This window comes from Siniperca chuatsi, linkage group LG18 (genome assembly GCF_020085105.1).
Source record: "Siniperca chuatsi isolate FFG_IHB_CAS linkage group LG18, ASM2008510v1, whole genome shotgun sequence".
Taxonomy (NCBI): Eukaryota; Metazoa; Chordata; class Actinopteri; order Centrarchiformes; family Sinipercidae; genus Siniperca; species Siniperca chuatsi.
This window is the reverse complement of record NC_058059.1, coordinates 24,435,043-24,453,361: the sequence shown is the minus strand read 5'-3', so window position 1 is coordinate 24,453,361 and position 18,319 is coordinate 24,435,043. Positions and strand designations below refer to the sequence as shown.

Sequence of the window (18,319 nt, the reverse complement as noted above, 5' to 3'; positions counted from 1 at the left end):
GACCAGCACGTCATGGAGCGGGTGGGAGACACTGTCCAAGATGGCGTGTAGTTTGGCCATCATCATTGGCATATCATTGTCATCCTCATCATCATTGTATATCAGTGTCTGTATGCTTGACATGGGGAGGGCCTTCAACAATATGCTACGTTATTGTCTGGCTCATAGCTATCTAATCACACCTAGGCTTCCATGTTGAAGCACATCAGTAGGGCACTTAAAGATGGGTGTAATTACCATATAGTCTTACATAAACACATTGAACTCTTACTTGAGTTTGTAGAATTGAATTAGCTTGATGATGTAGTTCCTTTTCCAGTCAGTGTCTGGAGACATTACAGCTCTAATAAAGTGCTTCATTTCATGTTACTTCTTCACCCACACAGCTTACAGGATTGTACTTCATTACTGTAAATGGAGACATATTTGCAATGTTCTATTCAAGACATTCATGCATTCACTTAAGTTGTTTCTTATTGGTTTTGACAACAAAGATAACAGGAAACAAGACAACCGTCAATGCTACATACTCAGCAATGCTACACATGCAAAATGCGCTTGTAAATGGAATCTAAAATTCTACTACTCACAACTATTGTTACTTGCTTCTTATGTGCATGGTTTACCTGGTGCCTCTCTGATGACAGATGAGATGTCTTCTTGAACGAAAATTGATATTTTTCCTCTGCTTTGTCTAATCTCTGCAGGAGCTGCACCTCTGTAAAGACACCATTTTTTTTTAACTTATGTTGACCAATTTATGTGTGATCAGCTAAACACCTGAACATATAACCTTTTTTTTTTTAAATGGAATTAAGCACAGTGGTTACATAGAACTACCAACACTGAATTTTGACATGTTACACAGCAGTGGACAAACCTAGGTCAGTTGATTTTCTCCGTCCATAATGCAGAAGGGCATCAGTCAGCAGGTCAAGACGGTCCGATGGAGTCATCTCCTTTGTGACTCTGACAAATCTTCCTTGGAAAGACCACAACCTCTTCATTCCTTTCCCCGTCTGTGAGCCCAAACCCATCAAGCCGTCTGGTGCTGTACTTGATCTATGATTAAAGCAAAGTCATAGACCATAACATGCCCTGACACTGAGCATATTCCTAATATATTGTCATAAACAGCGCAGCTCTGAAACAAGTTTAGACAAACAGCAGGTGGGAAAAATGTTAGATTTAAGATTACTTTTAGGCATTTCTACTTCATTTCAGCAGTGTAGTGGATAGACAGGACAATGGAGAGTGAACGATGTGTGTCAGTTTTACACAGGAGTTTAAAAATGTACTCGTGCAAATGTGAGGCAACAACACAGGCAATGTCATAGACAACTCGCAGGCGTATGTTCTTGTCCTCACATCTTTGGAGAAGCTCATCAATGACATACAGGGGATAGGCACAACACAAAAATGTGACTGATGAAACACTTTATACTGAGGAAAAGTAAAAAATAATTATCCAGACAATCTCCAGCATCAAATTCAATTTTCATTCTATACTTGATCAAAACGTTTAATTTTTTTTAAGATTAGTGAAGATTATAGAATGGTGGTAAACATGACATAGTCATATTTTGTAATCTCCCATACACATTCCATGAGGTTCATATTTGGCGATAGAAAATGTATGGCTTGTGTTAGGGTCATGCTATTCTAAGCATTTTATGAATACGGACAATCAAATAGGGGAATTATCATTCTGGAAAACTCGACCAAAAGTCAATAAACTCCAAACGCTGTGACCTCAGCATGTTGCCAGCCTTGAAATTACTACACTCCTAAAGATTTAAGAAACATGTAGATAATTATGGGAAGAATAATGGTCTTTTTCTATGAGTTAACTCTGACATTTCATGGACTCAGTATTCTGCAACTATGACCACGTGAGGCTTGGAGCCATCAGGATGTGATAACAGGTAGTCCTGTACATCCTTTTCTGCAACTAACATTTTGAGTAATGCTGGTTTTGTATCTTGTATCTTTGAAAGATACACAAGGTCCCACATTCATACTCATACAGCCTTCATAAGTGTAGAGCAACAGGTTGATATACTATTTTATTATAATACTTTATACTGTAATTAACTGATTTGCAGACATCAATTTGATTTAATTATTTCATGGAAATTGCAATTATGAGTAATCAAACAAGAACCAGGCTGGAACTAGAACCAACCTTTGGACATGGTCCCATCATCTAACTGTGGGCAAACATCTACCAAACTTCTTTGTAATAGTGGTGATACCTAAACTGGGATATGGATTCTCCCACCAGGGCTCTGTAGAATGTGTATGATATAAGCAGCAGTCACTAAAAACATTACTGTTTCATATACAATAGTGTGCAAAAGTGTTTGCCCCCTTCCTGATTTCTTAATTTTTTGCATGTTTGTCACACTTAAATGTTTCAGATCTTCAAAGAAATTTAATTATTAGTCAAAGATAACAAGTAAACACAAAATGCAGTTTTTAAATGAAGGTTGTTATTATTAAGGGAAAACGAAATCCAAACCTACATGGCCCTGTGTGAAAAAAACCCTAAACTAATAACTGGTTGGGCCACCCTTAGCAACAACAACTGCAATCAAGCGTTTGCGATAACTTGCAATGAGTCTTTTACAGCGCTCTGGAGGAATTTTGGCCCACTCATCTTTGCAGAAGTGTTGTAATTCAGCCACATTGGAGGGTTTTCGAGCATGAACTGCCTTTTTAAGGTTATGCCACAGCATCTCAATAGGATTCAGGTCAGGACTTTGACTAGGCCACTCCAAAGTCTTCATTTTGTTGTTCTTCTTCTTCATCTGTCAGCCATACTAGAATGCTGTATCAAATTCACATCTGAATCCATATAAGGTTCAGCTATTATGCAACAGATGTTGAATAAACATTCGCAAACAGTTTGCTCAACTTATCTCCACTAGGCCACTCCAAAGTCTTCATTTTGCTCTTCTTCAGCCATTCAGAGACCCCACAACAACATCCAAAGAACTGCAGGCCTCACTTGTTTCAGTTAAGGTCAGTGTTCATGACCCCACCATAAGAAAGAGACTGGGAAAAAATGGCCTGCATGGCAGAGTTCCAAGACGAAAACCACTGCTGAGCAAAAAGAACATTAAGGCTCGTCTCATTTTTGCCAGAGAACATCTTGATGATCCCCAAGACTTTTGGGAAAATACTCTGTGGACTGACGAGACAAAAGTTGAACTTTTTGGAAGGTGTGTGTCCCATTACATCTGGCGTTAAAGTAACTTCGCATTTCAGAAAAAGAACATCATACCAACAGTAAAATATGGTGGTGGTAGTGTGATGGTCTGGGGCTGTTTTGCTGCTTCAGGGCCTGGAAGACTTGCTGTGATAAATGGAACCATGAATTCTGCCGTCTACCAAAAACTCCTGAAGGAGAATGTCCGGCCATCTGTTCATGACCTCAAGCTGAAGCGAACTTGGGTTCTGGAGTAGGACAATGATCCAAAACACACCAGCAAGTCCACCTCTGAATGGCTGAAGAAGAACAAAATGAAGACTTTGGAGTGGCCTAGTCAAAGTCCTGACCTGAATCCTATTGAGATGCTGTGGCATAACCTTAAAAAGGCAGTTCATGCTCGAAAACCCTCCTATGTGGCTGAATTACAACACTTCTGCAAAGATGAGTGGGCCAAAATTCCTCCAGAGCGCTGTAAAAGACTCATTGCAAGTTATAGCAAACGCTTGATTGCAGTTGTTGCTGCTAAGGGTGGCCCAACCAGTTATTAGGTTTAGGGGGCAATCACTTTTTCACACAGGGCCATGTAGGTTTGGATTTCGTTTTCCCTTAATAATAACAACCTTCATTTAAAAACTGCATTTTGTGTTTACTTGTGTTATCTTTGACTAATATTTAAATTTGTTTTATGATCTGAAACATTTAAGTGTGACAAACATGCAAAAAAATAAGAAATCAGGAAGAAGGCAAACACTTTTGCACGCCACTGTACTTAGATCTTCCACTACGTCATCATATACACTGATCTTAATTATTGCATATTTTAATGAGTTTGCCTTCCTGATTGTAAACATGTAGTGAATTATTGTAAAAGGAGAATTAGGCCGCATTTCAGCCCACACAGTCTGTAAATAGCTATTAATATTTCAAACCACGCCTATTCCTGACTGATCAGAACTTTTGTAATTAGACCTTATTTCATATGTTTTATTTATTTATTGACACCCTAATTGTAAGGTTTATCAAGACATGCCACAATGATGGCTAATGTATTGTTTAACGTTCTAGGACATTTTAAACTGTAAAATTACAGAGGCTGAGGCATAGGCTATTCCTCATATGACATAGGCCTGTTACCTTGACAACATTCCCTGTTTTAGTGTGTGTTTGCAATGTGTCTTGTCATCAATTATTTTGCTAATAAATGTCACTGCAGACAACTCTCTCGCTGAGTGCGCAGACACACATTCATATAGAGCATGTGGGGGCGAGACTGGTACAGACAGAAAAGCTTGTTTCTCTATCATCATGCTCACATTGCACATTGCACATACAGTAAAGGCCAAGGTGATACTGGACATGGTTCACTAAGAAGTTGTTATTTACTTGATTTAGTTGTTAAATTACTTGAGTGTGTCACCTATAACCTAATAGTTAATACTACATGGTGCTAATACAATTAGAAGAATCTAATGAATCTATTTAAAATAACTGTGACCTTGCTATGTCTGTATGGGTGAGTGCATACTATTGTTCTTACATTCTACTTATCAGGAAGGTGGAGTCCTCTTCAGACAAGCCTCACAAAAGACTGCAGTGGCTCTGCACTCCAAGCACCTACAATCAGCATGTTCTAGGCCAGTGGTCCTCAACCTTTTCGAGTCACAAACCCCAATAATAATCAGGTTGGTGGTCTCTCTTCTTTGCCTTACTGTACACAATCTCAGAACATGAACAACAGCTCAGTGCCACATCATCAGGTTCAGCCTGTTGAGGTGTAATAGATGTGGAAGGGTCTGTCTGGAGGTGGGCTGGGGAAGGTCTTGACTAAGGTAAGATACCTTTGCACGGCCAACAATACATCTCCCGAGTCCTCACCACCTTTATCTTAACGCTTCTGAAGCTTAACTGAGTTTCCCATGTCTAAAAGTAAAATATTTGACAAGTATTAGATAAAGCATTGTTCAACACAGACATAGTGCATGGTAAGTAATAAAACGGACTTACCACAGAAGTCCTGAGACTGACAGGAACACAATTGGGAATTTGAGCTGTAAAGAGGGAAAAAAGTCAGGGTATTATGCAGACAGACAGACAGACAGACTGACAGACCTGCACCTTTGGGTTTTATTTAGGTTCAAGACTGAGGACGGCAATGAATGTTTATGTTAGCCAAGCAGTGTGCATGGAGTTCCATAAAGTTTTAATAGATTATCAACTCTAGTAACAATATGTGTTACTACTGTAAACATGACGTTACTTCATTTTAAACGGTTATCTCGGGAAAATATTCTTACTGTTGTCTTTGATATAGTAGTTACACGATCCGCAATCTTGCCGACACCATCTCGTTTTGACAGCTTCTTCTTCTTCTTCTTCATCTTCTTCTTCTGCTTCGTAAAGTTTTATAACTGTACATTCACTAATGATTAAATGGACAGTAAATCATAACATGTTCTAAAGTTTCTTCTTGACCACAGACTGTACATCTTCCTGTATGATGTATGATGGGATTTTACATAATGTACTGTTTAATCCTGTGCGCCCTAAACGTAGCCAGGATATTATTGTTTCCTCTCTCCTGGTTCTCCCCGTTTTCCTCATCACACCGACTTTTCTTTGAATGTTGTATAACCACCTTCCTGTTCTCTCCTCTTCCCACTGCTTCTGCCACCTTTCTTTCAACTTGTCCTTAACTGTGGTTTTCATTTCCATTTTACTAAGGCATACTGTAATGTCAGTGTGATTCGTTTTTGTGGCTTCCTTTTCACACTCGTCAGCTATTTCATTTCCTTTGATTCCTAAATGTGCTGGTATCCATACAAATGTCATATTTAGCCCCATCATTTGAATTCTATATAGTGTTTGTTGTATCTCTATTAAGACATCTGGTCTGCTGTCTTAATGGCTGCGTTTCAAGCTGATTAATGATGAGCTGGAATCAGAGCATATAACTGCTCTCAATGGTCTCACATCTTCAGCCCATCGCAATGCTGACAGAATTGCCAGCATCTCCCCATTATGCACCGATACTCCATCACTGATTCATTTGCCAATTTTAATGTTGAAATCTGGAACTATGAATGAAATACAAATGTTGTTAGCTGTGTTCTTTGAAGCATCTGTATACATTTGAACATAGCTGTAGTAGATACTTTCTATATAGGTCTGTATTATCTGTGGATGTAAAATGCCAAGCAATGTGAGATCTACTATAGGGTCAGGGAGTATCCAAGCATGTATTACAGGGAGTGGTACTGTTGGACTAATGTTTATTTCAGTTATTCCTAGTTCTTTTGCTTTCTGCTCAATTGTCCATCCAAAATGGACAAACTTTTTGTTTCTCTCCTCTCCTTTTCCCACCAGGGTTTTAGTGCATCTACCGTTCGTTTTGACATCTCGTTTTGACATCTCGTGTGGTTCTGTGTGATTTAGACAACTTCAAGTTACGCCCCCCTCTTGCAGTCCGCAGACAGACCCCTCTCGACTGGGTTAGTTTGAGATAGGCTACAGTTTCAAATGGGATAGGCGAGTTTGGAGTATGTATCAGACTATTCAGAAGGGGAAACATGTCTGTTTGGCCGCCAAAAAATCATGCTACCAGAGGTGGAAAGTGTATTTTTTCACATCAGGTAGGACACCTATAATGCTCTACAGAGATTTATGATGCCCATATACGGCGGCACCTCCCCAGACAACGGCAGCATTCGTGCATCACCGCCGAGCTAAACTCATCGTAAGGTAAACAGCAATGGCTCTGAAATCAAGGAGACCGTGGACGACCGTGATTTTCGGCGTCTTTCTCGGATTCACCGCGTCCTCTTGGCTCATCGTACCTCAGGTTCTGGAAAGTAAAAGGAAAAAATCTCCCGCGTGTTTGTACTATAGTGACTCTTCCGTTGGTAAAGGTCCTGCCATCCTCGGGCACACCGCGGCTATCAAAGACCGGCACAGCCCGCAGTTAAGTCAAGAGGAGGACAGGATATTCAGTACGGGGAACAGTAGCGGAGATACCGGGAGACCCATAAGCAGACCAAAGCATTTCGTCTATGTCGGCGTGATGACAGCAAAAAAATATCTTCGGTCTCGCGCCGTGGCTGCGTACAAGACCTGGGTGAGTTCCATACCCGGGAAGGTGGAGTTTTTCTCGAGCGCTGGCTCTGGCACAGTCCACGTGCCCATCCCTGTCCCTGTGGTTTCGCTGGCAGGTGTGGATGACTCCTACCCGCCACAGAAGAAGTCATTCATGATGCTGAAGTACATCCACGACCACTACCTGGATAAATACGAGTGGTTCATGAGGGCAGATGATGACGTTTACATAAGAGGTGATTATTCCTAAACTGACGGCTAGTGTGTGTGTGTGTGTGTGTGTGTGTGTGTCAGAGTGAGAGAAATACAGCTTTCTGAAGTAGACCTACTTAAATTCATGATGCATAGTGATTCCCATAGTCCGAATTTATAGTTTTTTAAATACATATTCACGAGGAGATTATGTTGCTATAGTCAAAAATAGCCTATATGAAAAATTGTGGACTATTGTAATGAACTATGGTGGCTTTTAAAAAAAGAATTGTATTTGTAACTCTGTATTTCAAACCCTTACCAAATTCTTAACCTCATTTTAACTAATCTTAAAGGCAGGGATGATTTAGCAATCTGACCCTGTCCTGAAGCATCAGACCCTCGGGGGCCAAACGTTAATGATTGTGCATCATGACCCTGATAAAAGCCACAAACTGAAACGCGTCAGTCTGACAATAAAGTTGTTGTCTATACTACAACTGCTGCTGGAGTTTTGACCTTTTCAGACTATTTCCATTCTCCATGCACCTTGGAAGTAGGTGAAGTTGTGCCAGAAGTCCATACTGTGCTTCCACAGTTTTGCATAATTGCCTATGTTGTAGAGGGGCTCTGTGTCAAAATTTACATGGTTTACTTATTCCAAAATGTGTTTAACCAAATTACAGCAAACACACGGTCAGTAGGGGTCCACAGCTCATTTTTACCCTTAGGCATGCATTGGTTAATCCAGCCATGCTTAAAGGATAATTCTGTTCTATAACAACTTCGGTCTTATTTTTGTAGTTGTGGCCATCCGTCCCACTGGTAATAATACCATTGTACTTAAAAAGTTATTTGATGAGATCTGGGAACATGGCCACATGTTCACCAACATCCACTGCAGTTTACAGACCCACTTCCTGCTTCAACGTTGACCTACTGTACTTTAGTTGTGTTTGTAGAGTTGAGTTTTCCTATGCAATGAGGGATTCTTACGGATGTTTTGGGTGGATTTACTGCTCAGTTTCTTGCCCTGTCAGACTATGTTGTAGTGATGTCGCCATGTTCCCAGATCTCAGCAATTACCTTAGTGAGGACAATGTTATCATAGTTAATAGAAATGATGGCAAGAACTACGAAAATAAGACCCACAGTTTGATTCGATTTTTTATTTTAATTTTAAATGAGTTTATCTCATTATGGATATGGAATCTCAATACTTTTTTAGTAGTAATGAAATAACTTCAATAGCGCTAAGTAATGAAACCTGGTGAGTACTTTAAGTTGGCATTAAATTATTTCCTAAATTTCATTATAAGTCAAAGATCTCTGTGTGCTACGTTCAGGTACATTACCATTAGCTATTGAAACATGCAGGTTTACTGGTCTCCCTGAAGAGAAAATACTTTGTTTATGTGATTTAGGTTAGACTGAGGATGAAGTTCATTTCATGTTTTATTGCTCATTATATGATGATTTATGGGCTACTCTTTTTAGTAAAATGTCCTTCATTTCTGATGAGTTCCTCTGATGAATGATTATAAGAAACTTGACTTTTGTTTTAGGAAGGGAACCTTTTGTGTGGCTGATTTTATTTGTAGAGCCTGGGACAGAAGACAAAGTTCTCCAGTGTAATGTAAGAAGTTATGTTCATATCTGACAAATGTTTCACCACTGCAGTGGAAATTGTTGGTGTCTTATAAGTCCATGTGGGCTGGGAACTTGTATGTGCATGACACAATAAATAAATAACATAATAGCAATATATCATCATTTTGTCAGTTTTATACTTTAGTTTATTTTTGCCTTTTTTAAAGTAACATTACACACTGATGGATTTGATAAGTATGGCTAGCTTTATAAAATTAATAAAAAGTTTTTGGTAGAAAAACATGTTTATACTAAGCAAAGTAATATATCAAAAAAAGAATACATTTTCCATAAATTTCAAACCTTACCCAGCCCAGGATGACTGTATTATTAAAGAGCCCATCTAATTTCTCCCTCTTCACCCTCTACCAGGTGAGAAGCTGGAGTTGTTCCTGCGGTCGCTGAACAGCAGCAAGCCCCTTTACCTCGGCCAGACAGGCCTGGGCATGGCTGAGGAGTTGGGCAGACTGGCCCTAGAGCCCGGAGAGAACTTCTGCATGGGAGGCCCTGGGATGATCTTCAGTAGAGAAGTGCTACGCAGGATGGTCCCTCACATCAATACCTGTCTGAGGGAGATGTACACCACCCACGAGGATGTGGAAGTGGGCCGCTGTGTGCGACGCTTTGGTGGAACACAATGTGTATGGTCTTATGAGGTACGGACTAAGTCAATCTGCTTTCTGTTCTTTCAGGTTCCTGGAATATCACGGAGTCTGTATTCAATGACAGTGGGGGAATTGGATGAGTTCTGTGGGAATTCAGGTATTAACTAGAAAATGTGTGTGAATGCTGACAGCTGAAATAAATTGCAAGACATTGCTGAAAACGCAGAAATCTGAAATGAATTTGCCTGAAAAATCTGAAAGCTCATATGTATTGCACTAGACTGCTCAAAAACCTGGAAGCTGAAATGTAAAACTGGTAGAATTGGGAGTTGAAAAGTTAAGTTGAAAAGTTTAATAGAAACATTAATGTTCTTAAAGAGCATAACATTTTTATATTTGAATTGTGTCTTTAGCTGAAAGTATGCAGAAGTATTAGTCGACCGAAAAACATACAGAAGAGGAATTGCCAGAATTGGAAGCGGAACTGCATTACCTACCATTACCTAAAGAACTTAAGAGCTGAAATACATTGCTAGAAAAGCTGGAAGCTAAATTGTCATATTGTCAATGGTTTTTACTTCTATAAATTGTTGAAAAAAAAGTACAATATTTTAAAAACTATTAATGGTAGAAAAGCATTGAATAGGAGCAGCCTTAAAGAGCAAGTTTTAACATTTGAATGGTTTCTGTAACTGAAAATATGCAAGTAGTAGTAGATCGAAAAACACACGGAAGAAGAATGCATTACCTAAAGAAGCTAAGAGCTGAAATACATTGCCAGAAAAGCTGGAAGTTACTGTAATATTGCCAATGGTTTTCACTTCTGTTGTAATAAATTGTTGAAAGTAGTACAAATTCCCACAAAAGTCCCTACAAAGATAGCAAAACCAGTTTGTGTGTGTGTGTGTAAATCCCCGCAAAGATAGAAAAAAACTGTTTTTGTGTGTGGAAGTCCCCACAAACAGAAGAACCAGTAGATGTGTGTGGATGTCCCCATAAAGATGGAAAAAATTTGATAGACCTACAACCAATCAGAGCAACGACGAGTGACATTTCGTAGCGCTGAACAACTAATGCAAGTTGAGGTGGTGCATGGTCTGTTTTCAAGCAGGAAAAAAAATGGTGGCCTGGTCACAAACTTTCTCAAATTACAGCTAAACACAACAATAAAATGTGTTTCTGAAAACATTTGTGGCGGGAAGTAGGCAACGCAGTAACAGAATCTTGATTCCTATTTGATCAGCACTGCCTAGTTTGATAGTTTGATCTGAGTTTCGTGAGCCTGGTGTATTTTTGGGGGGGGGGGCTACCACCATATATGTCACCTGCCTCCAGATCAGCCAATAGCAAAATTCAATTGCAATAGCCTGGTTTCAACCTGTAGAGGGGAGTCGCTATGCATATTTATAACACAACGTGTAGAATTCAAATACTTTGCACTAAAATGTCAAGATTTGGACCTGAATCCATCAACAACACTACTAATTACCCATTTACATTGGTCTTCAGCTGAAAAAAGTTTGGGTGTTTAGTTGCTCTTTAAAGAGCGGAACATGTTGATATTTGAATGGTTTCTGTAGCTAAATGGATGTAGGAGTAGTAGAAATTGAGTTTGTTGAAGAGGAGAGAAAGAGACAGACAGGGAGAGTGAGAGAGACAGACAGACAGACAGACAGACAAAAAGAGACAGAGAGAGAAAGACAGACATAAGAGGTAGATTTGAATTTTGAATTTACTGGGTAAAGTGGTCTGTCATTGAGATAGAGAGAGAGAGAAATCTGTAGAAGTTCCCATCAAAAAAGCTTAAACTGTTGGTTATATTTGTGAAATGACCTCACCGTCAGCACCGGAGGGCATTTCTGTGGATTTGTTTGTGTGGATAAAGTTAAAAATTACAGAGAAATCACAGTTTTAAAAGTGGACACATTTGTGTTTTTACTAGTGTCAGAGCCAAATTATCATTACAGTCAGTGTGGGCATTGAGAGCAAGTTGAACAGAAATTTTTAAGAAGCTTTTACAGCTGCCCCTCTAGCAATGGTGTCATCAACTCTTGCTCACTAAATACACACCCATTATAAACTCAGAAAAGGACTGAAAAAAAGCATAAAACTTAAACTGTGATCATTTAAAAACTGTAAAAGATATCAAAAAGGAGGATTGCTCCATTGACCTGTTAAAAGCTCAATATTTTAAAAAGTATAAAAAAGAAAAATACATGCATAAATAAAGAGCTGAACATTTCAATAGTTGTAATAAAGTACTAATAGTACAAATAAAGCTTCACTGACTTCAGAAGTGACAGAAACCAACAAGAAAAACTAGTTTTGCTGTATTTGTATGTATCCTTGTACCCTCCCACCACCCTCCCCATACCATCCTAGTTAGAATGGATTTTCCATGTGAGTGTGCATAATTGTCTATGTTGTGTCTTTTTGTCCTGTTATAAAGTAAATGTATTCAAAATTATTAATAACAAAAATAGATAAATAAATAAATCATTTTGCTGTATGTACGTAACGATAAAGTCAGTAACACATTAAATATATATTTTTAGTGGATTGTCAGTGAATTTAGGCATTAATATACATTCACAAGTGACTTTCACATTTCAGAGACACGTTCTGCTCCTTAAAAGATGGGTGGGTAACATTTTGGAGTGGAAAAAAGGGCTGCCTGTGAGCCGTGACAAAGACGTTCCACATTGGACATTGGCGAGCGGGCTAGAATGGCAGCGGAATGTTTCCAGCCACTGCGATGGAGCTGGAACGCTACACAGCCACATCTGCTGGAAATTGTGGTTTGGTTATTTGCTGAGATCTGAGAACATGGTGACATCGCTACACCAAAGTCGAGCAGGGCAAAAAACACAAGCAGTCAGACTCACCAGATTATCTATTCTAAACCACTGTATTTTTAGGTAAAACTGAAAGTGAGCAAGCCAAAATTGTACAGGAAAACTGTGTGCACACAACTACAGTAAGTACAGTTGGTCAAAGTTGAAGCAGGAAGTGGGTCTGTATAATGTGATGGATGATTGGACAGTTTGAGTGATATTTTGACTGTTCACCTTTCATTCCTTTTGAAATAAGTTTGACTAACCTGGAAGTTTGTTTCCATCCTGTCTGATCGTCTGACTGAAGGTTTCTGATTTCTTTTCAGCTATGTCACCATGTTTCCAGATCTCCAGCAGTTAATGTGGCGTGTACAATATTATTATTACCAATAGACCTAATGGCCAAACCTATGACAGTAAGATCCAAGTTGCAATAAACCAGTATTAGTAAGTTACACTTTATTTTAAAATTCAAACTATTAAATTTTACAATTTGTGTTAATCTGGATTACTTTTTTAACCGGTTCATGCTTTTTTACTTTAAGTCTGTGTAATGATGTAATTTTCCCCCTCATATGGCCTGCACTCTTGAATGCATCTTCCTCTATTTCAAGCTTGCTGCCCACATAGTAGAAAAGACTTTTCAATATATTGGTCAGTAAAATACTGTCTACAGCTCAGTTTGCAGTAAATCTGTAATGAAAAGAACATTTTGATTAAATGCACAGTTAGTCTAATTTGATCAAGGTGGCAAATGGTAAAAGGAGGTGAGGGTGTTGTACTTGTACTTGGACATTGTCCATGCTCTTCTCATGGTGTTGCAACTCTTTCCACAGATGCAGCAGCTCTTCTATGAGAACTATGAACACAAGCTTCAAGGTTTCATTGAAGAACTTCGCAGTAGCAAGATCCACAATGCCATTACACTCCACCCCAACAAAAAGCCTGCCTACCAGTACCGGCTCCACGGCTTCATGCTGAGCCGTGAGATCTCAAGGCTTCGTTACCGCACCATCCTGCTCCACCGTGAAGGCCTGATTATGAGTTACCTCAGTGATACAAAAGTACTGTGGGAGGACCAACAGCTGGGGTCCCCACCTTCCTACATGCTCTATCAGCCCAATGAGAGAAATTATGTCATTGAGTGGGATTTCCTGACAGGCCGCCATATTTATTCTGCTGTTGAGAACAAGATGGCTCGGCAAAGCCTTGGGAACTTGTTTCGGACTGCACTAGAAGACATTATACTCCAGGTCATGGAAATGATTAATGAGAATTCGAAAACACGTGGCCGTGTAATTGACTTTAAAGAGATTCAGTATGGCTACTATAGAGTGGATCCAATGCATGGTGCAGAATACATCTTAGACATACTGCTTCTATACAAGAAACATAAAGGACGCAAAATAACAGTGCCTGTGAGGCGGCACACTTACCTTCAGCAGTCCTTTAGCCGACCCTTCTTTACTGAAACTGAAGAGTTAAATGTGGCTGAACTTGTGGCTGCCATCAACTCTGAATCCCAATCCCTGTCTTTCCTATCCAATTCTCTGAAGTTCTTGTCTCCTTTCCAGGTTTATGAATCAACCAGGGAAATGTGGAAGCAAAGCCAGAGAAAGGTCAACATTCTTGTCCCATTGTCTGGTCGCTACGACACCTTTGTCCGCTTTATGGAGAACTTTGAGAAAATGTGTTTGATACCTAAACAAAATGTTAAGCTCTCCATCATTCTGGTGGACAATGAGAGCAATCAAAACAGAGGAAAACACATTCAGTTAATCAAATTCTACTACGGGAGGTATCCCAAAGCTGACCTGTCCGTAATCCCCATGACAGGCAACTTTTCACGAGGACTGGCTCTGGAGCTGGGCTCCTCACAGCTTGATAATGACACTCTACTCTTCTTCTGCGATGTTGATCTTATCTTTAGTGTTGATGCCTTGCAACGCTGTAGAGACAATACTGTCCAAGGGATACAGGTCTATTTCCCTGTTGTCTTTAGTCAGTACAACCCTAAGATAGTGTATTCTGAGAAGGCCCCAAGAGAAAACAAATTTGTGCTCACCAAAAAAAGTGGTTTCTGGCGAGATTATGGCTTTGGAATCACCTGTGTTTTCAAGAGTGATTTAGTGAAAGCCGGAGGTTTTGACACCTCAATCCTTGGCTGGGGATTGGAAGACGTAGACTTGTTCACAAAAGTTATTAATTCTGGTTTAAAAGTGTTACGCAGTCAAGAACCAGGAATTGTCCACATTTATCATCCTGTCGACTGCAACACAAGTCTTGACCAGAAGCAACACAAAATGTGCCTTCGGTCAAGAGCAAGCACGTTTGCATCAACAATGCAGTTAGCAGAGCTGTGGCTGGAGAAACACATTGAGGAAGGGTATAACAGAACTTCATCCTGAAATTCCAGTCCCCCTGGACTCCTCCATGCAAGTTTACCTCAGTTCTGCTTTAATGCAGACAGCGATGGACTGTGTGTATGTGTTGTAGTGTGACTGTGGATCAGAGGGCTTCGTATGCCGGAAGATTTGACCCAGAAAGGACCCAAGACTATCCTATCCAAAACGGAGCTGGACCTAACCATTTCAAACCACACAAGACCCCACATTAGAGCTGGCTATCGTTTAAAAAATTTCAATACCAGTACCAAAACCAGTACCCTTAAAGTGATACTGATAGCAATAGAGTACTTCAATTGATACTCATCATGTGAATGGAAGCATTCAGTTGCGTAAAATGCCACCACTCCTCCCCATCCAATTGATTTTTACACAAATACATTTTGAAAGTGTTCTTTAATTCGATTTTCATGAAAGACATAACTGTAGAGAGCCAGCACAACAAACCAGCCTTGTTTATCACAGTTTTGAGTAATGGGAATTGTTAATTCTGAAGGATATAAGTTAACAGTTTGAGTCAAGCATAGAGGTTGTATTAGGCTATGCATAGCTCTGGTTGTGTCTGTTTTACAAACCAACTGCAAAAAAACAAACGCAAAGCCAGCGGTGCTGCTGATACAGCGGATTGTGAGCTGAAGTTTCCTCGATTAACACGCCGATCTCTTCGGCTGTCGCTGTCCCTCCTGCCTGGCCTGCCTGTGCCAGGTGTCCGCAAGGCAGACTGCCACACACTGGTCCGGAGCTGGGTCCGGGTCCAGCCCGCCGGAGAACAAGGAGAAGAAGTGCTCTGTATGTGTGGAGGGGCAGCACGGTGGCAGCCCGCTGTATATTGCTGCTGTACGTAGCTGCGATAGTGGGCCAATCACACGTCACATTAAATCGAAGAATGCTTGCAGTGATTGGCTGCGAGCAAAACCATGCAAATAGTCTTTTTTTTTTCTAGATCGGGGTACAAAAAGGGTCAAATGCAGGTATCGTTTAACTGGAGACGTTTCGATACTACTTGGTACTGGGTTATTTCGGTCGATACCTTTTAAAGGTATCGAGTACCGATACCCAGCCCTACCCCACATCCGAACTGACTTGACAGTAGGCAGACAACCTTGAAGGGATCCAGAGGAAATAGTACAAGAACACAACCAAATCTTGAATTGCTGCACCCAATTTGTTGGAAGCCTGCGTAAAACAGTGTCTACTACCTTATCCAGTTCCAAACCAGCTGGAAAAACCACTGACTAAATACAAATTAGCTGATAGTTGCTGCATTGGACATTGTACTGTTCACTTCAGCTCTTAAAAGAAAATGACCCAAAGAACAAGCTATGTCCATAATCCCTGACGGGCGATTTCAAGTAATGTGTAATCATGGCAAGAAATAAAAAATAAAAGGAAAAAATATTATATTTTAGTTTTACACAAAGTGCTGCTTTAATGTGTTGCAGGTTTAAGTACACAGCAGAATCACCGCTTGCAACTCTGTTAACCAATGAATTAAATACTGTGTATGGCTGTTGAGCAGCATTGTCTGCTGCATTTCACAATCTGTATGTGTGTTTGTGTGTGAGAAAGTGGGAGTTGACCCCCTTTGCAGACCTGAAGCTGAGGCTGTGTGGGTACTGTCCCTGCCTAGTTAGCCTGTTGTTCAGCTATTTCTCTAATTTCCACTCTCAAGTCCAGTTGTTTTCTATCTTACCTATGGTAGGCATCGTTTGTTTACCTTGTTTTTATTAATGCAAAACCATGGGGATTCAGCAGTTTACTACTATCTTGAGTGTGTTTCCTGCCATTAATCAAAATGTAACTAGAGGACTGCCAATAGAATGTTTACAAGGTGCATAGTATTCATCATGATGGCATTTGTAAAATTTAAGCAAATGTGTGATTGTCGGACTGTCAAGTTGAAAAGTTACAAAAATTGTCGGACACAGACCCACAATGCTACTGCTGGAAAAGTGTAGAGAGAGAGGATTTCAGATGCTGTTCGATGATCCAACAAAAACTTAATTTGAAGCATACTGACCCCATTAAAGTCACAGGCACAATCAGACAATCTCTAACATAATGAAGCTTCACTCGAGAAAGTAGTTGCATTTTGATTGGCTGAGTGATGATGCAGGATGTCATGTCATCAAAATGTTGGGTCATCTCTGGTCTTGTCAGTTCCAGTCAAACTTCTGGACAGACCTAACACCTGTAGCGATTACAGTCTGAATGGACTGGAATCATGGTGGACTTTGGAGTTTGGACCCAAGACCTGGTTTGAGTAGGGCCAGTTCCTCTCATGTTACATTCAGATAGCTATGGTGCAAATGTTTTTTTGTGTCATTCAGTTCTACAGTATCTTCCAAAGGACATTATTGAGCTAAGCAAAGGACATTTTCTTAGCCATTACTTTATGGCTTCTCCTAGACTGTAATTAATTGTTATTATATTATTTATTTCTTACTGCCGTAGAGATTATGACATTCACACTTCTTCCTTAGGACCACATCTTACCACCCAGTGCATTGCAGCCTTTTGCTTTAACTGATATGGTACCTAATGCCTATTGAAAAGGAATGAAAAGTGAAAAAGAATAATCTGGTAAATAATAGTTGGAACAAACTGGCAAAACAGCTTTGAATTCGCCTGGTATTTCCTAAAATTAGTGAGTGTGATCATCAGGCTATCTTTAAATGATAGTTGGTGAACAGAGCTCAGTTATGTAGGTAAATAAATTGGTAATTATGTAATCGGAACATTTACCTGTAAAGTACCATATAACCGTTACTTTTTATGTTTTTTAAAGAACTGAATGCTCTACAGTGAGTGATGACAGATTCATGGCACTAGAATCCATAAAAAAATCTGTACATTTTTACAGAAGCATATTGCAGAAACAATTGGAGATGTAATAATAACAAGAAAACAATTTTAGAATTACAAGATCTTTATCTCATAATTATAACATCAGGCTACTGTAATAATAATCATTTGCATAGATTCTGTCAAGAGTAACTTTATGGTTTTGTTGCCAAGCATAATGGCTTTAAAGTCTGCTAGCAATAACAACTGCTATAGTAACAACTGATAATTTATAATAAATGTTTAAACAGATATTTGTGTCAGTGCTTTTATAAGCTGTCTGTCTTTGCTTTTATTCTATGCAAGAAGCCGAATTGGTGTAACAATATTGTTTGATAAATCTGTGCATGTTTGAGTATAAGAACATTATTCACAACTTCAGAGTAAAAGCTTATAGTCAAAGACTCTTTAATATGCTTAAATCAGCCCATTCAAAGTTATGGTGCATCTTCTGTTATTCAAAAGCCACTATGGCATGCTAAAATC

The 18,319-nt window shown here is 39.6% G+C and overlaps 1 protein-coding gene and 1 long non-coding RNA gene across 4 annotated transcripts; one reads left to right on the top strand and one right to left on the bottom strand.

The window, feature by feature from the left end:
- Window positions 1–12: 12 nt before the first annotated feature.
- Window positions 13–6,372, bottom strand: LOC122865237. Its single transcript, XR_006375426.1, has 6 exons — window positions 5,509–6,372; window positions 5,219–5,262; window positions 4,752–5,134; window positions 881–1,062; window positions 627–718; window positions 13–408 (listed from the first exon to the last, which is right to left on the bottom strand). It is a non-coding gene; the product is annotated as an uncharacterized LOC122865237 (long non-coding RNA).
- A 248-nt stretch (window positions 6,373–6,620) lies between these two features.
- Window positions 6,621–18,085, top strand: chsy3 (chondroitin sulfate synthase 3). 3 transcript variants are annotated; one of them, XM_044173372.1, is made up of 5 exons: window positions 6,621–7,084; window positions 7,120–7,212; window positions 7,244–7,539; window positions 9,518–9,801; window positions 13,421–18,085. In XM_044173372.1, the coding sequence occupies exons 1-5, from the start codon at window positions 6,963–6,965 to the stop codon at window positions 14,990–14,992; spliced, it is 2,367 nt and encodes a 788-aa protein (XP_044029307.1). In that variant the 5' UTR covers window positions 6,621–6,962; the 3' UTR covers window positions 14,993–18,085. The 3 variants fall into 3 exon arrangements, with proteins under 3 accessions (XP_044029307.1, XP_044029305.1, XP_044029306.1); XM_044173370.1 differs by adding an exon at window positions 12,364–12,390 and having other exon boundaries at window positions 6,625–7,539; XM_044173371.1 differs by having other exon boundaries at window positions 6,628–7,539.
- Window positions 18,086–18,319: the final 234 nt, after the last annotated feature.